Source organism: Dipteris shenzhenensis, chromosome 2 (genome assembly GCF_047967505.1).
Source record: "Dipteris shenzhenensis isolate YYH24624 ecotype China chromosome 2, Dip_SZ_1.0, whole genome shotgun sequence".
Lineage (NCBI taxonomy): Eukaryota > Viridiplantae > Streptophyta > Polypodiopsida > Gleicheniales > Dipteridaceae > Dipteris > Dipteris shenzhenensis.
Window position 1 is genome coordinate 23,314,849 of NC_141597.1, and position 25,633 is coordinate 23,340,481.

At 45.5% G+C, this 25,633-nt stretch overlaps 1 protein-coding gene across 3 annotated transcripts in view; it reads left to right on the forward strand.

Annotated features, from left to right (window-relative positions):
• Nucleotides 1-243: 243 nt before the first annotated feature.
• The window catches only part of LOC147904503 (uncharacterized), a 42,863-nt gene continuing 17,473 nt past the window's right edge, over nt 244-25,633 (forward strand). For all 3 annotated transcript variants that reach the window (XM_087396766.1, XM_087396758.1, XM_087396772.1), the window contains exons 1-3: nt 244-351; nt 404-581; nt 808-873. In XM_087396766.1, coding sequence (XP_087252892.1) covers nt 477-581; nt 808-873 — 171 coding nt within the window. In that variant the 5' untranslated portion in view covers nt 244-351; nt 404-476. The remainder of the gene's footprint in view (nt 352-403; nt 582-807; nt 874-25,633) is intronic.

Below are 25,633 nucleotides of genomic sequence, written 5' to 3' on the forward strand. Positions count from 1 at the left end.
ACTAACACACACTAACCTATTACGTAACCACTAACAAAGCAGGTCAAGTTTACCAAAACAATAGCCAAGAGGGGGGATGGACGTGATTAGCAAAAGCTGTCAGGTCCATTCCATAGGAGCTTTTGGATAGCCAAGAGGGGGGATGGACGTGATTAGCAAAAGCTGTCTAGGAGCCAAAAGCTGTGTAGCTGATTAGCAAAAGATGTGAGATCTCATCCCATGGGAGCAACAAGGTCAGCGTAATGGGCATTGCAGTATCGACATATACCGACGACTACACCAATGCCTATACCAACATTGTCGGGCATATTTTACACCACCAACGTGTTTGCCACTCGGGCTAAATACTCTTGGGACAAAATATCTAATTGTGAGATAAGGGAGTTCTTGAATTGAATCCAACTAATTGTGAGATCAAGGGAGTTCTTGAATTGAATCCAATTCATAGGGTTCGACATTTCCCCTTACATCATACCATGGCCACTTCTGCCACTCGATCGCGGGCTCTCTCCCTCTACAGGTCACTTTTGCGCTCCGCTCGCACTTGGCCTGGCCCTGCTCAGGAGAAGCAGTATATCCTGGTAGGTTGTTGCCTCTCGTTCTTATTATTTCCAAGCACCTGAGACTCACGCTGGTAGACATCCCTTTATCGAAAATAGGGAATTTTCGATGTGGTTTTACCTATTGCGCTCATTTCGTTCGAAACGCCGACGCTCATATTGCATTTAGAGTAAGCGTTTTCTGCCTGATTTGGATTCAGTACCACGGAATCGCTAATGGTTAGAAACCTGTTTGGTGCTTGTTCAGGAAGAGAGTCGATCCCTATATAGACAAAACCAACATCTCTCCGACTTAGAAGCTATCAAGAAAGAGGTAAGCGTTATTACTCTTAGTTTAAATATTGCTTCATCATAGCAAGGCAAGGTTTGCAGGCCAAATTCACGATCATGAGTTCTGGATTTTGTTCGACGTAAATCAAGGCAACTATTCTCTTTGCAATTAATGTAAATACGAAATTAATATATAAAACTGTAACCCCTACGTGTGGATAAAGATCAAAACCAAGAATTTGCAATATGAGGTTGACACGTGGCACTTCATTTGCAATGTGGGGCTAACACTCACACTCCAAATCTTAGAGATTGTTTATGCCACAGAGCTGCAATGATCAATTTGAACTACTTTTTAATTAGTTTTCTTTTTTAGTGCTAGTCTTTATGAGGACCCCATCCTTGGAAATAATATGCCCTAGAAAATGAATTTCAACCATGAAAAACTCTCTCTTCTTGGGGTTAATAAACAACATCGGTTTCTTCAGCTCTACAAACACAATTGCTAGATACTCCCAATGCTCCTTTTCATCTTTTTGAAAACACAATCATGTGATCAAAGAATGTACAAACAAAGGCTCTGTGATTTTGAAAGATCGGTTTCTTCAGCTCTGCAAACACAATTGCCCAATACTCCCAATGCTCCTCTTCATCTTTCGAAAACACAATTATGTGATCAAAGAATGTACCAACAAAGGCTCTATGATTTCGAAAGATCTTGTCCATCATGCGATTAAATGTCGCAAGAGCATTAGTGAGTCCGAAAGGCATGACCAAAGAACTCATACAACCCAAAAGAAGTCCTGAATGCCGTCGTATGTATATCTTCTGGGCGGATGCGAACCTGGTAGTATCCACTCTTTAAATCAATGCGGAAAAATACAGCTCCCTCCTTCAACCTATCCATAATATCATCTATCTTGGGTATCGGGAAGCAATTCTTAATAGTGATCTTGTTCAAGGCGTGGTAATCGATGCATATGCTGTGCTAGCATTCTCAATCAATTGAGACATGTTAGAAACATTCGTTTTCGTACAGTAGTCTCTAAGCTCCTTTGGTAAGCCACAACAATACTTCTCTACTTGCTCAGAGAAAGAAACATGCCGATAGGAGCTTATAGGTAGCAAAGCCCCCCAAAATTTTATATTGTACTCCTCAAGATCTCGGTAGTTGTTTGAATTCAGCTCATGCCATGCAGTCATAATGTCAACCTTAAAAGTCGTAGTAAGCCACGCAGCTGAGAACACTTGTTTGAAGCCTACCCAACTAGTAGGTGCAGCGTTCTGCATTAGCATAGTGGTCCACCACTGGAGAGCCTTACCCTTCAGAAAACTTGTAGCCCGAGGTATCTTAGATGACTGAGGAAAATTTCCTTCAGTATATGCTGCATCAAACTGTTTGAGAAGGGTCAAAGCCTTGAGCTTATCCTGAGTACCACTAAATGTCTCATTTGTATGCAGCTCTAGCTTCTTTATAGTCTTTCACTTTCCCTTTCAATGCCAAGTTATCATATGTAGGTGTTTGAGCAAAAGCAATAGCAGCACTCACATTATCTCCAGCATCAACACCATGAGGCAAAGCTGTATTATCCAGAGCAGCTCCTGAATTTTGCATATTTGGCATTACCATATTGCCTACTACTGCATTAGGCATTCCCGTTTGCATCCCTGGGGCTGCACCAACATTTGCATACATTAAATTCTGTCTCATGGGCTGCATAATAGGCTGAAATCCCACCATCTGACTTGCAGGTTTTGCATATTTGGCATAACCATATTGCCTACTACCGCATTAGGCATTCCCGTTTGCATCCCTGGGGCTGCACCAACATTTGCATACATTAAATTCTATCTCATGGGCTGCATAATAGGCTGAAATCCCACCATCTGACTTGCAGGCATACCAGCAAATTGTGCTTGAGGACTGACCATAGCCTGAAAAACTGATCCTCCACCAAAATAACCCTGTTGCACAGGGGGTGCAATAATTCCTTGCTGTCTGGAAACCATAGACTGAAAATTATTACCTTGATTCGTTCCCGGAATAATATCAGATTGCTGCAAACCATAAGGGTTTTGCAAGGGTTGATCCTGGAATTTCACATGCACCTTCTTGTTAACTTCGAACTCCTTATCCGCATCATCGGGCTTCCTTTTCTTTGGCTGCGTTTCAGAATTCAGAATCTTCTGAAGACGAGGGTCCTGTGAAAATTGAGAAAAAGCACTCATAAAGCTCTGCAATTGTGCCTTGAATAAATCCATGTCCTCCTCATTAGTATTGTCAACCTGCTGCTCAGCAACATGCTGGGATCCCTCTCTCACGGTTTGATCATCAGTAGGGGTCTGCGACATCCTCTCTTCGTCTTCCTCTTCTGTGAGAGTTAGAGATCTTTCCTTGTGGGACATATTTTTTTAATGCTGTATCCTTTGCCTAGTTTGCTGGACTTGCACCAAAGCCAACCACAGGCTCACCTCTTGAACAAGTTAGGTGGATCCTGGCAATGGAACTGTGAAACCAGCCTTCACTTATCAAATGGTGGTAGAATCCACTTTAACAACAACATACACAGTAAATAATCAAATTATTAATCACCACATATTAAATCACAGGGAGCTAGAGCGCTCCTACTAAAAAACAAAGACACCAATTAGCCCCAAACATTGGCACCCCTTGCGGTATCTCTTTAATATTCGTATAAAGCCACGAGGCTGATTACAAGCTCTCTTGAAAGCTGCACCACTGTCCATTGACTTCCAATATCTTGCACACCATGCAATTCTTGCTCAACTTTATATGGCGAATATGCATCCAATCACTACGCAATCACGCATCCTTCCTTCCAACCAAGCGTGCAACAGATCCCAAAGGCATAAACTATCTCTTTGTCCTCTGCACCTGCACAACCAAGTGCCCAACCAGCCAAGCACCTCTAAATAGTTGCAGAAAAGGCAAGGACAGCCAAACTTTGGCACAACCAACCAAGGAAACCCTTCCAAAACAGTTCATCCCAATCTGTAGCCACCCCGGCCACTGCCCAACAGCATAAATCAGCCTTTCCCTGCTTGGAAACAATACCAAATGCAATAACCAGCCCACAACCAGTCCGGAAACGGCAAAAGTAGGCAAAGACCAGCCTTCCTCTCCCAGAATTAACAGGAAACAGGTCATTTGAATCCTGAATCCAGTGAAGAACAGATGATTCAGCCCTGGCACAGCTCAAGGGCAGCTCCAAAACAGGTCGCCCACCTGGAAAAGGTCCCGAAATCAACAGCAGCCGCCAAAAATCAGTGAGAAATAAATTCAGCCCCGGCAGTCCACCAACAGCCCACAGACTGCCATGGTAGTCAAAAATCAGCAAGGAGATGTGATAGAATAGCCTTGGGGCACTTTCCGAGCCTGTGACTTGCCTCTCGCTGTTCTTTTGTGGTCTAGAAAACAGCCCTGAAAGCAAATTTCGACTTTTTTGCTTGCTTTTTGGCCTCCTGCATGCCAAATGGGTCTCTTGTGCTGATTTTAGAGTCTCATGCCAAAAATAGCAATTTTTAATTGCACCACTCTTTTGCCCCTCTATTGCAAACACTGGTCCTAGGAATTAATTGCCTAGTAATGGTGCTTGTTCGGAGAAAGAAAATCTTGGTGGTGACTCTTGGTCTGGTCAGAGGGGCTCTATGGCAGCACCCTCAAATCCCACAGCGACAAGCAATAGGTACAGCAAGCAGTTCAGTTCCTTTAGGACAAGGCGATATGGGCCTCACACCCACAAGGAGATAGGCACGAGAGTGGATCTAGATGAGCTTGGTACTAGAGAGCGACCACATTCAAGAGGTCACCATCTACGAAGAGGCGTCTTCCTCATCCAGTAGAGCTCCCCCGCTAATGCCTTGACACTTGTGGAGCAAAGTCTCATCCTCCTTGGCCCGCATTTGGTGTACCTCTTTCTTTGGTAACACGGATTTACTGTGGAGGACATGGACATGACACACTATGTTCCCCATTTTTCGGCTACGCTCCGCTTTCTGGGGCTCCTAAAGGAATACAAATCCATCCTCCCCTTCATGGGTCGAGCGTTTGGCAATGTGCTGGAGGCCCCGCCAGATTCGGCCGCATCAGTGGTAGCAGACGATGGGGTCCCCAGGATCAGACTGGCGGTTGAGAGTCCAGAATCCCTTCCAGAGTTGATCCTCCTCTAGACCCTCGAGGGGGGTACACTTTGCCAACGAGTGGAGATTTCTGGATTACTAGGCTAGTGTCTTCATTGCAGGTAGATGGGTCATTTAGCCAGAGACCACCCTTGCGGCCAAGGCCGGACTTTTCCCCTCATCCCCGCAAGGTAGGCAGAGTCAGCAGGCCAGGGCCTAGCACCCCTCGGACAGGAGCAACATGAGTCTCAGACCCCCTGGGTGAGTGACACCTTCAGAAGGGGACTGGACTCAGGTTAAAAAGAAAAAGCAACCAACCAAATTGGCTCGAAAGCGCCGTAGGCAGCCATAGCTCCCAGGAGTTTTGGAAACGGGGAAATGGAAACGAGGGGAAAACGGTGTTTCGGCCATTGGAAGAAACGGTGGAAACGAAGTTTTGGTTTTAAGGTTGATTTTATTTTTATACACACACACACACACACACACACACACACACACACATATATCATACTTTTACAAAGTTGAAAGATAGTACATACATCTTCAAATTTCACAATAACTTATAACTTCAAAGAATTCAAAGTTCGGCAAAGCCGCACACGCTACATCAGTTACCATAGATTATAGATCATAAATGACAAGTAGTTTGGGACCTAGGCTGAAGCCCTTATAAAAGTGAATACAAAACATGATCCATGTCACATGTAACATGTCAAAATCCTAAAAATAAGTACTATAGTCTATGCTGTAGCCAATACAAAACATGATCCATATGATATATCGGATCCAAAAATTTGACAAGCATCATGCATGCTCCAAGAATCGCTCCTCAACATCATCAGCATCCATGCTATCATGTGTCTCCTCTAACTCCTGAGTGTCAGCCTCAGATGAAGATAAGAGAGGATCCTGCTCCTCTGGCCCTGCTGAAGTGGAAGCGATGGTATGGCCCTTGATCTCTGTCTCTGAGAGCGGGTGGAAGAGCAAGTGGTACGGGTCGATGATGTCAACTCCTCATAAAGTAAGGAGTACATATCGCGCTCTTCCTGTGGGATCTCTGGAATGAACTTCATCTTCTCAATGTCGATCTTGTCCACATTCACTTGGGAAGGCTCCGGATTCTTGGCATTCCTTTCAAGGAACTCGAAGTTGCAATGACAAAATACGAACCTCTCTAGCTAAGAGGTACTCACCCTGTTTCTCTTCTTTGTATGGAAGAGTGCCCAAGTGCTCCACTTCCTCTCACATGGACCGGAACTGCAATCCGAGAGAGCATTTGAATGGCAATGCGTTTCTGCACACATAATTAAAATTTAGGATTTAGAAACTAGAATTAAGTAGAATGTAAGTTGTAACTCACACTATACTATGTTGCATGATGCATCATGCATGTAGCTGAACTTGAGTGTATGGGTAGTAAATTACCAATGTGAGAGCACAATTCCCATACTTCTTCCACCATGAGACAGGTTGTAGCTAAGTCTCTCGAAGCTTTGCTGTCTCTCGACCAAAGCTCCCTGTATGGTTGCGGAAGGCCAAGAGATCATCCTCTATATGGCCTTGCATGTATACATCACCATGGTTCACCGCCTTGATGTATGCCATAAAGCCATCATCAAGCTCTGTGTTCTCATATTGCTCCTCATTTCACCATAGAGGATGCAATACATGTGCTACTGCATGAATTGGTCTGTGAAACCAGCCCCATCACTTATTCCATATAACCTTGATCTGCTCAATCCTTTAGAGAACAAACCATTTACAAAAAACAAGAGTCAAGAGTCAAGACCAATGTAAAGCATGAAGACTCAAGAGTCAAGACTGAAGTGAAATAAAAATTTACATATAAGGAAAAACATACGAAGACTTACTGCTCTCCTCTCAAGTATTGTTGCTTGTTGAGAGACTCTCCGATCTTGTCCATGTACTCATATAAAAGGCCAAGAGTGCTCCCCTCCATGTCTGTAATGCGCAAGACTGTGTAGATTAGATTGAGAGTTTTGATCAAACCCTCAACCTCTACCCACTAGTCCTCTCTCATGATAGCTCGCATAAAAGCTCTTGCCTTAGGGCTCTCTCCCTCTCATCCCATTGCATCCACTCATCTGAGTACACAATGCGTACCAACTCCTTGTGAACTCGCAGGAGTCTCTCAAGCACAATAAACATTTAAGCAAATGTGGTGGTTGCAGGCTGCAGTAGCTCAAGATTGTTACAGGCCCAAAACATGCTTAAAATATTTGGCCTCTTCTTTACAAAATTTACCATGCTTCATGCAGTGCGAAAGATGGAATCAACCCATTGTATTTCACCTATGTTCACGATCAATAAGTCAATGCAATGTGATGCACAAGGGGTCCACACAATACTTCGAAACTCATCCTCTAGCATAGAGGCCATAGACCTGCAATTGCTCCCATTGTCTGTCACTACCTGCACAACATTCTCAGGCCCTATTTGCATGATTGCCTCTCGTATATGATCCCAAATAAATAAACCGGTAACTGTGAGACCTGGGAGGGAGGCAATGGCTTTCAAAAAGATAGTGCCTTTGCAGCAAGACACTAAAATATTGTACACATTCGGCCTGCGTACATTTGAACATCCGTCACACAATATAGTGCAGCCATACCTCTTCCATGTTTCCTTCAAGGGCTCTAGCTGCACTTCTGTCATCCTGCTTCAACATGTATCCACTTGCTTGGTACTATTTCTTTTTGTTTTTCAATAGTATGCTTATTAAGAAATTAAATGTTTTCCTTCTGTTCAGTTACGGACAATGGGGACTAGGTCTAGCATTTGAGGGTGGACCCCCTTGCTTGGGGTTATGGGCATTAGTGACCCACAAGAGTGATGGCCTCTCTTTGAGAGGGACATCTAGAAACCACACCCCACCTGAGTACCCAAACATGGGACCAATCAAATGCACAGATTGCATACCGACCTAGGAACCATTCAAGAGAATGTTCCCTGAGCTTTGGGTGTGGGCCTGGCAGCATGCCAAGAGTAATGGAGATACAAGATAAGACGACAAACAAATGAGCTCAGTATGGCTCAGTTATGACCTTAGAGTACGTCAATAGATAGTCTAAGCTGTTAGGAACCCGTGGGTGCGATCAGAATTAAATTCTGACAACTTTGAAATTTTAGGGTTTTTGGGAGTGACGTGGCAGCTGACACGTGGCAGACTGCCACATGGAATCTGAGCTGGCAGGTCAGTCCACCTGTCCCACACATGTGGCAGCATGCATGGCAAGTGGCAGGGCATGCAGGCCAAGTGTTTGGCCCCAAATCTGGTAGATTTAGGGCAAGTGGTGGGCTGTCCTCTTTGGGACTGCAGCCCACCAAAAATCTGGGACGAGTGTCCACCTTCCACTCTAGGTCTAGGGGGGGGGCTGAGCCTATAAAAGAAGGCCTCTCCCCTTCATTCCTCACATGAAAATTTCGTCACTTTTCTTCTCCCTCCTTTTGGATGATGCAGCAGAACCTCTCCAGCTCCTTGGGTGCAGCCAGCTTCTCCCCAGGCCATTCTCTCACCTCAGCAGCACTTTTCTCTCTCTACTGTTCCAGCCCATTTCCCTTGCAGAAATCTGCCTTTCTGTGCACCTCTGGAACAGCAGCAGCTCCTCTCTTACATCTCCTCCCTTGGGATCAGCATTGGCACTCTCTCTCTACAGCTATCACTCCATAAAAGCTTTCTCTCTCTAGCCTACAGGCTGTTTTTCTAAGCTGTTCTCATTCTAGCCCCATTTTCACACTCTCCTCACCCAAGGTAGCTTTAGAGGCATCAAGGATTTCATCTACAAAAGGGTCAAGTCACGAAGGGAGCCTGTATTGTCAAGTTTATCTCATTTACAGAACTATTTCATGTTGTTTCTATATCTTTCTAGAAACTAGTGCTTGTCTCTAATGTTGGATGTAAGTGGTGATTGTTGCAGGCTTCTTCCTTGTGGATTGGGCAAGCCAAGAGCTGAAACCTGAGCTTGGAGTCCTCCTTTTTGTTGTCTACCTTGTACATATGCTTTTGAGTCTTGTATCTAGGTCCTAGGTTTTCACTGAGTTCATCAGTTTGGAAGGTGCATTGCACCTTGGTCTTGTATCTCCATTTTCAAGAATAAAGTGAGCCTGGATAAGGGGGGGGCCCCGTCTTGGCCCCTCAATCATATTGCATTCTCCAATGATGTCACTTTGTGTTTAAGCTGTATAAGTCTTAATTCCAGCTTAATTGCAAACTCTTAAGTTCAAGTATATGTGTTTGGCAACTCGCAATCATCTCATTCAAATGCCTCTGCAAAATCTGTTGTTTGAATTGATAGAAAGCACCGAGTAGTTTACATTGGTATCAGAGCTTAGGTAGTGGTCCTGTACTCTGTGCTTTCTCTTGTTGAGTCTCTCCTTCGTTGAGTCACCTTGTCATCATGGCAGCCAATGGACCTGACCCTCCTCCTAACCTGCATGAGTTGAGTGCTCTCTTGGCAAACATTGCTCAACAGGTTCAAGTGCTGGAAAGCAGCCAAGCAGGAACTCATGACATAGGGCCCCAATCCCAAGGAAGAGGCCGTGCGGACAACACCAACTCCAACAAGGAGGGAAGATCATCCTCTTCTTCCCCTCCTCGAGGTAGACGGCGTCATCGGAGTTCATCTCCTTCGAGACGTCCACGGAGACGAAGGTATGCAAAGCATAAGGTACCTCTTGGAGATAAGCTCTTCAAGTTTACCAAGTACAAGGGAGAGGACAAGCCCGAGGTCTTGCTGGCCTGGATCCGAGACCTCGAGTATTTCTTTGAGGGGGACGAGTACGAAGACAAGGCGAAGATCCGGTTTGCAGTCCTGCACATGCAAGACCGTTCTTCACTCTGGTGGGCAGCTATGGTCAACACTGGACAGCAAGCCCACACCTGGAAGCACTTCAAGAAGAACTTGATGAGGCACTTCCTGCCTAAGGAGTTTAAGAGAGATACAATGGTGCAGTGGGACATCCTCCGCCAATGCCAAGAAGAGAAAGTCAGTGAGTATGTTGATCGTTTTTGGGATACTTTGTTAAAAGTTCAAGCATTCAGTAGGAAGGATAAAAAAGAGCAGCAAAGGAAGTTCTTTGCTGGCCTACGGTATATCGTTCAGCATGAGGTGGACATTGCCACTCCTACTTCTCTCGAAGACACCATCAACATCGCCTTGAAGTTGGAGAAGAAACAATCTTTCTCCAACAAGCAGAATGGCAGCAACAACAAGCGGAAGTCCCAGGGAACCTCTTCCAAGGAACAAAAGGATAAGGAGACAGCAAAGGACGCACCAAAAGAGCAAAAGTCAGCCAGCCAGCCTCCTTCGAAGAAAGCAGCCCGCACTTTCAGTTCATTGTCTCCACAACAGAAGCAAAAGTATTACTCCGAAGGGCAGTGTTTCAAGTGTGGCGATCGAGGCCACAACTTCTACGAATGCCCTCAAGCTGCCAAAAACAACAGCAACAAAGAAGCAGCCCTCAAAAAGCCAGTTTTGGTAGTCAACAAGGTGGAAGCACCTCCAGAAAAGGGAGCTGTAAACGACACCCATAGTTTGTTGTAAAGGATCAATCCGCTTTGTTTTTGTTTGATAGTGGAGCTACTCACAACTTTATTTCTCATGAGATGGCACAGAACTTGGGGATAGCCCCAGAGGATAAAGGGGAAGCCTTGGAGGCAACTGCAGCCTTCAAGAACCAAGAAGAGAAGGTGTACCCCATCATCGGCAAGCTTCGGGTACACATCCAGGGGTACTTGGATCATCTACCCTTCATGGTGGCACCACTTCAAGGATCAGATGTAATTCTCGGCATGCCCTGGCATAAGCAAGTCAACCCCCGAATCGATTATGTGAAGAATATTCTAACCCTCCAACATAAGGGTAGAGATGTGAGCATTACAGCGGGAGTTTCAGGAAACACCATTCCTATGGTAAGTCATGCACGATCTCCCAATTTGCTTAAGAAAGGAGTATGTTCTTTTCTAGTGTTTGTACGCGATAAGCAACCAAGTGAAGAAAAGTCAGATCCTCTCACAAAAGAAAGATTAGATTTCCTTCAGGAATTCTCTAGCTGCTTCTCTCAGGAACTTCCTAGTCACCTCCCTCCTGAGAGACCAGAGGATCACAAAATTGACTTAGTTCCAGGGTCTTCACCTCCAAATAGACCCCCATATAGAGTTAGTCAAACTCAACAAGATGAAATCTTCAAGCAAGTCCAAGAACTCTTGGACAAGGGATTGATCCAACCCAGTAGTTCTTCTTTTTGCTCTCCTGTCTTACTAGTCCAAAAGAAGGATAAAACCTTCAGGATGTGCATAGACTATAGAGCCTTAAACAAACAGACGGTTAAGAATCGTTTCCCAATTCCTCGTATAGACGATATCTTTGATCGTTTAGGAGGATTTGAAATTTTCAGCCGTATAGATCTTAAGAGTGGCTACCATCAGGTACGAGTTGTACCTGAGGACATTCATAAAACAGCCTTCCGAACCACATTTGGGCTGTATGAATATATGGTAATGCCATTTGGCCTTACTAATGCCCCAGCCACGTTCAATCGACTGATGGAACGGTTGTTCAGGAACTATAGACAGTTCACTGCTGTCTTCTTTGATGACATCCTCATTTTCAGCAAGAATGAGGAAGAGCATAAGGAACATCTAAAGATTGTATTTCAAATCTTAGCTGAAAATGCTCTTCACATCAATGAGAAGAAAAGTGAGTTCTTTCTTTCTGAGATTCACTATCTTGGTCACATTATCTCACGAGAAGGTGTCCGTATGGACCCAGCCAAGATACAGACAATTGTAGAGTGGCCTGACTTGAAGAATGCCCATGAGGTAAGGTCTTTTCTAGGCCTATGCTCATATTACCGAAGGTTTATTTGGCATTTTGCTGAACTTGCAGCCCCTCTACATGATCTCACTAAGAAAAATCTGAAGTTCAGATGGACCCAAAAAGAAAAGGACTCTTTTAATGCTCTAAAGCATGCCCTGACTACAGCTCCTGTACTTATCATTCCTGACTTAAGGAAACCATTCCTAGTAGCAGCTGATGCCAGTGGCGATTGCCTTGGGGCTTCTCTTACCCTGGATGGTCATGCTGTGGCCTTTGAAAGCCGACGGCTAAGAGATGCTGAACTTCATTATGATATCTATGAAAAAGAACTCTTAGCTGTAATTCATGCTCTCAAACTTTGGAAACATTATCTTTTAGGGATAGATTTTCTTGTAAAAACTGATCATGAAAGTCTTAAATATTTTCTAACTCAACCTCTGATCAGAGAGAGACATATGAAATGGTCTACCTTTCTGCAATCATTTCATTTTCAGATACAATATACTCCTGGAAAAGAGAATGTAGTGGCTGATGCCCTTTCTCGTAGACCATGGCTTCACCATATTTCAGTTCCCTATCATGATGAGCTAACAGCCCTCAAAGAATTCTATGAGGGAGATGCTGATTTTGCTCAGCCATGGGCACATTTGAAAGATGGAGGCACCCATCATGCCTACCACATCAGGGATGGCTATTTATTCATGGAGAACAAACTATGTATCACAAAGTAGCTTAGATCTAAAGTGATGGAGGAAAGCCATAACCCACCCTATGCTGGTCATAGGGGTATTGTGGCCACTTTTTCAGCCATGGATAAATTTTTCTACTGGCCTAATATGAAAAAGGACACTGCTGCCTACATTTTAGCTTGTCTCGCATGTCAAAAAGCTAAGTATGAGAGAGGAAAACCCAAGGGTTTACTTCAGCCCCTACCCATTCCTGAGAGACCATGGGAACACATCACCATGGACTTCATTTCAGGAATTCCCAGGACCAATCAAAATCATGACATGATTTGGGTGATAGTAGATCGATTCAGCAAGCAAGCCCACTTCATTCCTTGCAGAAAGAATCTCAAGGCACCTGAAGCTGCCCATTCATTTATTAGACACATCTTTAGACACCACGGCATGCCCAAGTCTATAGTATCAGATAGAGACTCAAAGTTCACTAGTAACTTCTAGCAGGCTTTGTTTGAGAACCTTGGAACTCTTCTAAGTTTCTCCTCAGCTTTTCATCCTCAAACGGATGGCCAAACTGAAGTTACGAATACTACACTCTTGGATTTGCTGAAATTTTATGTGCATGACCAGCAACCCTTTTGGGAGAAATTCCTTCCTCTTGTGGAGTTTGCTTATAACAACACAATTCATTCCTCCACTGGAAAAGCTCCTTTTGAAATTGTATATGGTAGATCTTACCAACTCCACTCATGCAAACAAAAGAGAAAATCTTTGCCGCTGATCAATTCGTGGAGGATTATGACTCTGCTTATGCCACGGTTCGAGCAGCCATTCAAAAGGCACAGGAGAAACAAAGAGCAACTGCAAATAAAAGACGGAGGGCGTTTGCAGTGAAAGAAGGCTAATGGGTCTTATTGAAATTTGAGAAAGCCCGGTTAAAAACCAAAGTGGGCAAAAAGCGCATCTTCTTCAAGCTATCCTTTCGATATTATGGTCCTTTTCAGGTGTTGCAGGTAATAAATGATGTCTCAGTCCGATTGAGACTTCCAGAGCATTGGAAGATCCACAATGTCTTCCACGTAAGCTTGGTGAAACCCTTCATTGGGGAACCACCTCAGGAGCCCACACCGGACGATGCACCTGAAGTAGAGGACACTGAGATCTTGTTGATCCCAGAACAAATTATTTTGCATAACTTCACTACGGGACGTCGAGGCACGACTCGCAAAATGTACCTTTTGAAGTTCAGAGGGCTCCCATCCACCAATGCCCAATGGGTGGACAGAGCTACATTTCAGGAGTGTCCTGAAATCTTGGATGCTTATGAGGAAGCATTTCAGTTGCGGACAACCGAATGAAAGACGGAGGGAATGTCATCCTGCTTCAACATGTATCCACTTGCTTGGTACTATTTCTTTTTGTTTTTCAATAGTATGCTTATTAAGAAATTAAATGTTTTCCTTCTGTTCAGTTACGGACAATGGGGACTAGGTCTAGCATTTGAGGGTGGACCCCCTTGCTTGGGGTTATGGGCATTAGTGACCCACAAGAGTGATGGCCTCTCTTTGAGAGGGACATCTAGAAACCACACCCCACCTGAGTACCCAAACATGGGACCAATCAAATACACAGATTGCATACCGACCTAGGAACCATTCAAGAGAATGTTCCCTGAGCTTTGGGTGTGGGCCTGGCAGCATGCCAAGAGTAATGGAGATACAAGATAAGACGACAAACAAATGAGCTCAGTATGGCTCAGTTATGACCTTAGAGTACGTCAATAGATAGTCTAAGCTGTTAGGAACCCGTGGGTGCGATCAGAATTAAATTCTGACAACTTTGAAATTTTAGGGTTTTTGGGAGTGACGTGGCAGCTGACACGTGGCAGACTGCCACATGGAATCTGAGCTGGCAGGTCAGTCCACCTGTCCCACACATGTGGCAGCATGCATGGCAAGTGGCAGGGCATGCAGGCCAAGTGTTTGGCCCCAAATCTGGTAGATTTAGGGCAAGTGGTGGGCTGTCCTCTTTGGGACTGCAGCCCACCAAAAATCTGGGACAAGTGTCCACCTTCCACTCTAGGTCTAGGGGGGGGGCTGAGCCTATAAAAGAAGGCCTCTCCCCTTCATTCCTCACATGAAAATTTCGTCACTTTTCTTCTCCCTCCTTTTGGATGATGCAGCAGAACCTCTCCAGCTCCTTGGGTGCAGCCAGCTTCTCCCCAGGCCATTCTCTCACCTCAGCAGCACTTTTCTCTCTCTACTGTTCCAGCCCATTTCCCTTGCAGAAATCTGCCTTTCTGTGCACCTCTGGAACAGCAGCAGCTCCTCTCTTACATCTCCTCCCTTGGGATCAGCATTGGCACTCTCTCTCTACAGCTATCACTCCATAAAAGCTTTCTCTCTCTAGCCTACAGGCTGTTTTTCTAAGCTGTTCTCATTCCAGCCCCATTTCCACACTCTCCTCACCCAAGGTAGCTTTAGAGGCATCAAGGATTTCATCTACAAAAGGGTCAAGTCACGAAGGGAGCCTGTATTGTCAAGTTTATCTCATTTACAGAACTATTTCATGTTGTTTCTATATCTTTCTAGAAACTAGTGCTTGTCTCTAATGTTGGATGTAAGTGGTGATTGTTGCAGGCTTCTTCCTTGTGGATTGGGCAAGCCAAGAGCTGAAACCTGAGCTTGGAGTCCTCCTTTTTGTTGTCTACCTTGTACATATGCTTTTGAGTCTTGTATCTAGGTCCTAGGTTTTCACTGAGTTCATCAGTTTGGAAGGTGCATTGCACCTTGGTCTTGTATCTCCATTTTCAAGAATAAAGTGAGCCTGGATAAGGGGGGGGCCCCGTCTTGGCCCCTCAATCATATTGCATTCTCCAATGATGTCACTTTGTGTTTAAGCTGTATAAGTCTTAATTCCAGCTTAATTGCAAACTCTTAAGTTCAAGTATATGTGTTTGGCAACTCGCAATCATCTCATTCAAATGCCTCTGCAAAATCCGTTGTTTGAATTGATAGAAAGCACCGAGTAGTTTACAACTTCTATGCATGCTCTTTCTCGTTTGAGCTCACCTACTCGCAGAGCTTTAGATGAAGGGCCTTCCCACTTGCATCCAATGCGGCTGATGGCTCTCATGGTCTTCCTCCATTGGTTCGTCTTGGCCACATGAAAGTGAATGGCACACCGTATGAACAATCGGGTGAGCTCCCTAGTTTCCTCTGCCATTGCTTGCTTTTGAAACCTTGATTGGATGCTGGCCCTTCGTACAGAATTTCTAGGTAGTGGAGGAGTGGCTCGTGATACATCCTCTGGCAAAGGAGTCCTCTTTGCATGCATAGCCGACATAGAGGAATGGCCACTCTGTGACTTTGTATCTCTGCTCCTCTTTGTTGTCCCTAGTGCTTGACCCTTTCCCCCCTCGCCTCCCCCCCCCCCCAAGAAAGGAACCTTCTATTAATGCTTGAAAGATTTCATACAAGACAGCAGTCCCGAAGGTGCTGAGTATGGAAAAAACCGGAAAAGGCTGAAAGAAAGAAAGCGGCTTGTTCCAGAGAAACCCAGCTCACTGCCTAGGGGATCTCTGGAACTGGGGCTAACAGCCAACCCAGCTTGACTTTTACTACCTTCCTCCTCATTTGCTGGATCCACAGAACTTGAATCTTTGGGAACACCCAAATGCTTTCGCCTCCATTCTTAAAGGCTCTCCTTAACATCTTGAGGAACATAGGGGCATGGCCATACATCTTTGATTGGCACATGGGCAAGATGATCCTTCACACAGGTGACATTCCCCGTCTTCTCCATCCCACAAAATTTGCATTTCCACTTCTTAGAACCACCAGACCCCTCATAGCTCCCCGATTTCTCTACATGTTTCCAAAATGCATCGGATGTCCGAGCCATGCTGAGGACTCATGAGAGCAAGGAGAAAAGGGCAAGGGCTGCGGAGAGCAAGGAGGAGAGGTTGGAGAGGAGAGCAAGGAGGAGAGGTCGGAGAGGAGAGCAAGGAGGAGAGGAGAGGGAAAGGGATGAGGAGAGCAAGGAGGAGAGAAGAGGGTTGAGAGGGCTGAGAGGAGAGGCTGAGAGTAGGGTGAGAGGGCTCTGAGGAGGGGCTGAGAGGAGTTGAGAGGTGAGGGCTGAGAGTAGGGTGAGAGGGTGAGAGGAGAGGTGAGGGCTGAGAGGAGAGGTGAACGAGCTGTGAGAGGGCTGAGAGAGTCGAGGAGCGAAAGAGCAGGAAACGGTGTCGACGGCCGCGGCGTATGTAAGGGAAAATTAGGGGCAAAAAACTGCTAGCTCGAAACACCGTTTCTGTTTTTGGAAATGGCACGAAAACGGCGTTTCGTTTCGGCGCCACCGAAACAGCGTTTTTGGAACTATGCATGCAGTAGACTAGACGTAGGGGGAGAGAGAGAGTAGTTCGAGAGGCACCTGCGAAGGAGCAACTGCAGGTGCCCATAATTGGAGACCTCCTCCGTAGCGGCAGGGGCCACTGTTCAGCCATGCGATCCTCTCATGATGGAGGTCCAGCGACTGCAATCACCCTTGTATCAGTAGCGAGTCCCAGGAGCTCTTGAGGGTGCAAAGGTTAACCTGGCAGCGGTTGAGGAGGAGCGGATCTAGAGCCCCAGCCTGTGGTTGCCCCTACTCCCCTCCGCCCCCCTCACCACCCGTCCCCCCCCCTCCCTCCCCCCCTCGCGTCTGTGAAAATCCACACTTTTCGAAAATGCAAATGTGTGCAATGCATGCAGAATTTGAATGCCGATTGGCCCTCCAATGGGGAAGAGCGCCCTTGTGAGAGTACTTGTTTCTTTTTCGACCTACATGCAAGGTGGGAGAGAGATGACGGATGAATGCAATGTGGTAGAAAGAATGCTACGTGAGATTCACAATGAAAGGGTGATACCCTTTCATTAATGTCCCTTGAGATCGATCACTCAAGTTCCATCTTCCCATTTACACCTACCCTTAGCCTATGACCCATGCACCTACCATTCAATGCACTCTAATGCACCCTTTCCTAATGCACCCTTTCCCTTTCCTATTGCCCCTAGGACCTAGACACGTGTGTGCACATCTTTATTAATAATCATTGGCCAATGTTACATAGTTTTGGCGGTACTATTTACACCGCTTGATCGATCATAAATACAAACATATAACCGCACCATCAAATTGGCGCCTAACAATAATAAAGTTCTAATGACTATTAATTAACTAAATAATCATTTCTCTTGTCATGACACTCCCTCTTGCTTGAATGAGCAGAAGTCCTCTTCTGGATTATTGCTTGTCTCTTCCTCTTATGTGCACTTTCTCTTGTTACTTCTGCCATTGCATCGCCTCTTTGTAATCTGCGAGTATCTGTGGAAAATCTGTAAAGAACTCTTCTTCCATCCATTGTGCATCACTAGCTGGCTGGTTTTTAAACTTCAGTAAATACATATATCTCTTCTTTCCACGAGTACTCTTCTCTTTATGGTATACGATCTGTTCCGGAGTAAGAACTTCAGTCCCATCTTCAAGTTCAGGTTCTTCTTGCTGCTGAGTATCCAAAAACGCAGAAGTATCGCCATGGTATCTCTTCAAATTGCTCACATGAAAGATGTTCTTCATACGCCAGTGGGCTGGTAACTTCAGCTCATACGCTCTGGATCCTTCTTCTGGATATAAAGCTGCTGAAATCTGAAATGGACCATAAAACTTCGGTGCTAGCTTGACATGTTTGGTACTTCCTCTCACTGACTTGATTCTTCTTTTATCAATCTTCAATAAAACCCAATCATCCTCCTTGTAATAAACTTCTTTTCTTTTTTTATTGGCTGCCTTGGATTGTTGAACCTGGGCCTTCTTAATATGTTCTTTTACCTGCTCAATAACCTGTGACATATCCTCAGCAAACTGGTCAGCAGCAAAAATTCGCTCCCCCAAGTGTGTTATTGGAGTGGGTAAACATTGCCCATAAATGATTTCAAATGGGGCTTTCTTGGTGGAAGTATGTACAGTGTTATTATAAGCAAACTCTAACATGGGTAAGAACTCTGGCCACTTTCTAGGTTGGTCATGGACATAAGCTCGAAGTAAAGTAATTATGGTTTGATTGGCATTCTCACTTTGTCCATCTCCTTGAGGATGGAAGGCTGTAGTAAATTTCAGTTTGGTTCCGAGATTCTCTAATAGAGCTGTCTAAAAGTTGCTAATGAAACGGCCATCATTATCGGATACAATGGATTTTGGTAACCCATGTAACCTGAAGATTTCCCTAATGAATAACCTTGCTGTTTCAGAAGCAGACAACTCTTTTTTACAGGGAATAAAATGAGCTTGTTTACTCAGCCTATCTATAACAGTGAAAATCTGCTCAAACTGACCAACCTTGGGGAAACCAGACACAAAATCCATTGTAATGTGTTCCCACCTTTCCGAAGGAATAGGCAAAGGCTGCAAAAGACCAGCAGTCTTACTTGTGTCAGATTTAATGCGCTGACATACGTCACATTGTTGAACAAAGGGCGAAACTTCTTTGCGAAGTTTAGGCCAATGGAAGTATCTCTCAATATTGTCAATGGTTCCTCTAATACCTCTATGTCCAGAATATGGACTCGCATGTAACTCACTCATGACTAGATACCGAAATGTTTTGGGTACACATATGGCACGTCCCAAAAATAAGTATCCATCCACGATGGAATAAGCCTCTAAATCCCCAACCTCATTACGTTGAATCTTCCCATAAATGTCAGCGAAGTCCTCATCTAAAGGATAAGCTTCAACCATTGCTCCTAATGATTTCTCCTTAATCACAGAAACGTGATTAACTTGGGGCCGTCTACTCAAAGCATCCGCTACTAAATTCTCCTTTCCCGGCTGATATTCGATATTTGGTTGCCCAAAGGATTGAATATATTCAGCCCATTTGATTTGTCTTGAAGAGACAATGGGTTGAGAGAACAAGTGCTTGATACTTTGATGGTCAGTCTTAATCTTGAAAGCAGAACCATATAAATAATGCTTCCATAACTTTAGAGCATGAATGACTGCCAATAACTCCTTCTCATACGTGATATATTTCAATTCAGCCCCTTGAAGTTTTCTACTCTCATAAGCAATGGGATGCCCTCCTTGCATCAACACTGCCCCAATCGAGGTACCACTAGCATCCGTACATACAACAAAGAACTCTTTGTCCATGTCCGCAAGTGTTAACACTGGTGCAGTCACTAATGTTCTCTTAAGCTCCTCAAAAGCTACTTGGTGAACCTCTCCCCACTCATACAAGGAATGCTTCTTCAACAAATCTGTTAGTGGGGAAGCAAGACGTGCAAAATTCTTAATGAATCTGCGATAATAACTACACATCCCTAGGAAGGATCTCAGCTCATGTAAGTTTTTGGGTATTGGCCATTCAATTATGGCCTTGACCTTTTTAGAGTCAACCCAAATTCCCTCGGCAGACACAATGTGTCCCAAATACTCTATTTCTGTCTTGAAGAACTCACTCTTCTTGATATTTAGGAACAATCGATTCTTCCTTAGGAGCTCCATCACCTTAGCAAGGTGATCCTTATGCTCTTCCTCATTCTGGCTGAACACTAAAATGTCATAAAAAAAGACTATGACAAATTTTCCCAAGTAGGGTCGCAAAACCCTTCTCATCAGCCTACTAAAAGTGGCTGGAGCATTAGTTAGGCCAAAAGGCATGACCAAAAACTCATAATGTCCAGTGAGAGTGCGAAAAGCAGTCTTATGTTCATGCCTAGCTTTCATACGAAGTTGATGATAACCAGATTTCAAACCCAATTTGCTAAAAACTTTAGCACCTTTAAGCATATCCAATAAATCATCCACTCTTGGAATCGGATACCGGTTCTTAATCGTAAGTTTATTCAAAGCACGGTAATCTATACACATACGATATGATTCATCCTTCTTCTTAACCAATAATACAGGTGCTCCAAATGGAGAACTGCTTGGTCGAATCAGGCCTTTTTGCAACAGATCTTCAATTTGTTTTTCTACCTCCTCCATTTCTATCCTGTTCATCCTATATGGGGCTCTACATGGAGGGGAAGCTCCTGGCTCTAAGTCTATGGCATGATCATCTTCTCTCTCCATGGGCAATTCGAATGAGTCATCTCTTGAAAATCGATCCTCATAAGCTCTAAGGAACTCATTTCTCTTCCGATCTTCTTTTGAGATATGAAGATCTCGTGAATCCCCCTCTTTTTACCAATCTTTTGGCTTGGGTAGGAGTAATCAATGGAATTGTATACACGTCCCGATCCCCTACAATCCTTATGTTTTCATCCTTATGTACAAAGCAACAATGATGAGTATGAGGATGAATAGCAGGGTTAAAATCATACCGCCATGGTTTACCTAGTATCATGTCAACGTCTTGTAAAGGGGCTACTAGAAAATCCCTTCGATCTCTATATTTTTGTATACGAAAAGGAATATTTCATACTATGGATGTGTCTTCTTCATTGTGTCCCCTAAAAGCTCCTGAAAGCGACATGTTTTTTATAGGTTCTGGTTTAAGATGGAGTAATTTTGCCAATCTATCACTTACTAAGTCATAATTACATCCATCATCTAGGAGAACCACTATTCTCTGTCCATTCACGAATCCATACACCTTAAAAAGATCATGAGGCCCAAAGGTATTGGCTGAATGGACAGCATTCACTATTGGCTCAACAGTCACAGTAGATTTCGAGGGTGACAAGGTAGAAGCCTCACCCTCCTGCTTGGATGCCTTGGCTTTCCCTTTTACTGAATTCGTCTTGGCAATCTTAGCCAAGAGAACGGGACACTTATGCCATACGTGCCCTGGCTTATGTTTCTTACAACCGAAACATTTTCCTTCCTTAATCAACTTCCTCTTCTCTTCGTCAGTCATAGAAGGAAATGGCACCCATCCAGGACGTGATTGGCTATTCACATTCCTTACAAGAGCTTTACCCTTCCCTTTATTGTTATCCTTGGGGTAATGGAGGAAAAGGAATAAGTTCATTGTTATATGTCCCTTCCCCTTCCATTCTTTCCTTTTATTAATACAAGAGAGAAAATGTCTTGCTGTAATTTCAAAAAAGAAGGTTTATTTTATAGCAAACTTCAAGTGTTGTAGAGGTGGTGGTACTTATCCGACTCCCGCTTCGTTTGTGTTGAGAAGACACTTAAAATGACCTCCTTTCCCTTCTCTTTGAAGCTTTTCTTCTTGTATTTCTGCTGTAAACTGGTACGCTCCGTTTGGGCTACTTGTTTTGAGCGGATTGGAGCTCTAGATACCGTTATAGGGGTTACTTGATGGGTGGATCACTCCCTTAAAATCTTATTCCGATCCGACTTCCGGTTGGGTAGAACGGGAATCCCTTTTTCTCACGGTTTAAGGGTACATTCACATTGGGGGGGGGGCAAAAGAGAACACCCCGTTCGCCGTTCGCCGTTGAAGGCCAAAATTTTTCAGAAAAAACCCCTTGTCTCAGAACCTCGAGATCGGTCGATCGTGATCCTTTTCCGCCAACCTCTCTTGCGACTTCCGTCGTTCACAATTGTCGCCCTCTTCTCGTCCCGCTCGTGGATCGTCGCCGCTCTGATACCAAATGTGAAAATCCACACTTTTCGAAAATGCAAATGTGTGCAATGCATGCAGAATTTGAATGCCGATTGGCCCTCCAATGGGGAAGAGCGCCCTCGTGAGAGTACTTGTTTCTTTTTCGACCTACATGCAAGGTGGGAGAGAGATGACGGATGAATGCAATGTGGTAGAAAGAATGCTACGTGAGATTCACAATGAAAGGGTGATACCCTTTCATTAATGTCCCTTGAGATCACTCAAGTTCCATCTTCCCATTTACACCTACTCTTAGCCTATGACCCATGCACCTACCATTCAATGCACTCTAATGCACCCTTTCCCTTTCCTATTGCCCCTAGGACCTAGACACGTGTGTGCACATCTTTATTAATAATCATTGGCCAATGTTACATAGTTTTGGCGGTACTATTTACACCGCTTGATCGATCATAAATACAAACATATAACCGCACCATCAAATTGGCGCCTAACAATAATAAAGCTCTAATGGCTATTAATTAACTAAATAATCATTTCTCTTGTCATGACAGCGTCCTCCCCCCTCCGCCTCCCCCCTCCCCCCCCCCCCTCCGTAGTAGGTTCTTCAGCCTCCCCCCCTCCCCTCCCTCCCTTGGACCTGCCTCGACTCCCTTGCCATCGAGCAAGGGTAAGACAACGCCCCCTTTCGCTTCCACGTCGCAGTATCCCATCCCCTCCCTTCATTCAGGGGGGGAGCCAGAAGGAAGGGGCTCCTCCTCTTGGTCAGGAGCTCCCAAACTTCAGCGTGGGCATCCCCTACCATGGGACTTTTGAAGTTTGGGGCCCTGGAACTATCTAGAGATTTCGAACTCTTACCCTCTACCCCTGGAGGTAACGCTTGTGATCTTGCAGCCCCGGAAAGGGGGTTCGATCAGTGTTGTGGGCTCCCAGACGCACCTAGTTTGGAGATTCCAGTTCGCCTCCATAGGGTTGGAGAAGTGGTCTCCAGTGGTATTTGATGCTATGTTGGGGGATTAGATTTCACGCATGATGGACGAGTGGATGCGGCCACAGGGACTAGACCTTTGGCATGCCCATGGTGCTGAAGTGAATTTTCAGTTGAGCTTCACGTGGTAGAAGCTGATGTGGTTTGGAAGTAGGGGTTATCAGATTGTTGCCTGAGGCAAAGATTGATCAGCCATACTATTGGCCACTCCAGAAGTGTGTTGATTTGTTTGGGGTGGAAGTTTCCTGCATGATGAAGTGGACACGGAAGATTGGCATTGAGCCGGTGTCCACCCTAGTACGTCGACGTACAGACATAGACTACTCGCCCTCCAAACCCCCGGCAAAGTCACAAAAGGCAGTCTTTGTAGAACAGGCACCCACTCATAGGAGAGCCTTGTTTGCTGCTTCCCCGTCCTCATGAGCTAGACCATAGTGAGTTGGAATGTGCACGGGCTCCACGATCGTGCTCATAGTCAACTGTAGTACTTGATCCTTCGGCAAGAGTTTTAGAGGGTAGTGAACATCCTTTTGATATAGGAGCATATGTTCTCAGCATCAGACATCAGACGACGACACCATCTCCTTCTGTGGAGAGGTCCGAGGGTGTGGTTCCCTGTCGTAGGACAGAGCGGAGGGGTTTGCATCTCGGTCTCACAGGCGGTGGCCCAAGAGGTCTATGATCAGGGCAAGCTTATCCCAGGGCGGGCAGTTTGGATGGGAGTCAGGATGAGAGAGTCCAGGATTGGGATCGTGAACGTGTATGCCCCAGCGTCGTGCAAACAACATCGTCCGACCTTTTGGAGAAGGCCGGCAGAGTGTCTTTCAGATGTTGACTCTTGGATTGTTGGAGGAGACTTCAACAACCTGGAGTTTCGGGAGGACAAGTAGGGTGGTGCCTCATTTTTTGAGATGCCAGCAGCAGAACGGAGCACTTGGAGCAGTTCATCTTCATGATTAGTGGCAGAGACCCGTGGCGAGAGTTAGGATACTTTGAAGCCTTCTCTTCTCTTTCGGCCAGAGAAGACATGATGGATTGCTTGAGAGGCTACACCGTTTCTACATTGGGGATTGGGCACTCCATAGAGGCGGCTCTACTGGGATTTTGGCAGGCACCACAATGTCAAACCACTCTCTAGTACTTCAGCTACAACTCCGTTGAGGTCTTCTCCAAAAGGAGGTTTGCATTTTAGAGGACCTCTTGCAAGATGGGGAGATTTGGAAGGTTACAGAGGGTGCATTGGGTAGCTCCGACGGTTGGTTCGAAATTTCCTTTGGTTAGGATCAGATGACACGAGGAATACCAGAGTCAGGGTCGCTTGGCAGACAATGATCATGCCGCAAGCATTGGGAGGCTTGGGTATCATTGATCCGAAGATGCAGAGTGGAGCCCTCTTGGGCAAGTTGGTTGTGTGCGGGCTCACCTCGGGCAGAGCCTTGGAAGCTCCTCATACAATGAGGGCTTCTCAGGAACACCCCATGCACTGGGGGGCAGTGGCAACATTCTTCTTAGAGGGCCCTTCTTACGGGGAAGGGTTCCCTCTTGATGAGGACCTCCATAGAGTCTGGCAGATTAGCAGGGGGCCTCATCCGTGCTCAACCCCATTGCAGAGAGGAGTTCAAGGGTCAGTCCCTCATTTGGCACCCGGAGATTAGGATTAGGATGGGCATATGCTCGGGCAGCGGATTCACATTGGTTGGGCACAATGGGACAATGGCCTGGCCTGCTCCTTTCGCAAATGGAGCAAATTACCCATGGAGGGAGATTGACCTAGCCATCCTTGAGTCTTGGTGGGAGATACTTCGCGTGTAGATGGACAACAGATGGTTGGGTCAGTTTTCTCGGACTGGGGTCCCCTTGAGGATGATGATGCAGTGAGGCAGCACACAGCCTGGCTTTTTCCATGTGGGACTTGAAGGCCTACTTCAGGCACTCACTGGGAGAGACCTAGAGATGGATGGGAGTCTTGATGCGATTCATTGGCAGATGATCAAAGTGGTTGGCCGATTGGGGAAGGAGTGGCACATTGATCCTTCGAGCATCCTAGAGCAGGATACCCCCAAGTGGCGCCTTTGGCTTTGGGAGGGTAGGCCCTTGAGGGAGATCCAATGGGACCCAGAAGAGTGGTTTCGGCCCTCCAGGATCCGCCTGGCCGAAGGTGGACGAGGTACCCTTCTTTTCCTACACCACACAGATTGGCAAGAGGCTTCAGATGGACTCTTCGATTTGGATCCCTTCGAGGGAGGGGCATTGGGTGGCTCAGAGAGTGTCCCAGGAGGTCTGTTTCAGGTTTTGGGCGCATTTATGGTCTAGTTTGCGGCCGAGGAAGATCTCCTACTTCCGGTTGGCCGCCCATGGAGGCTTGCCCATGGCCCATGGTTGGAGCAGATGCGGGTGGAGGGGCAGTGTCACTATTGCTCTGTTGGATTTCTGGAGATGATCCCTCAGTGCCTTTGGAGCTGTCATAGCGCAACGAGGATTTGGATAAGAGTCCTCAGGAGTATGACCCGCATGCAGAGCCTTCAGAGGGACTACACCTGGGGGATGGTGGTTTGGTTGATCGAGGGAGGTCACATGTT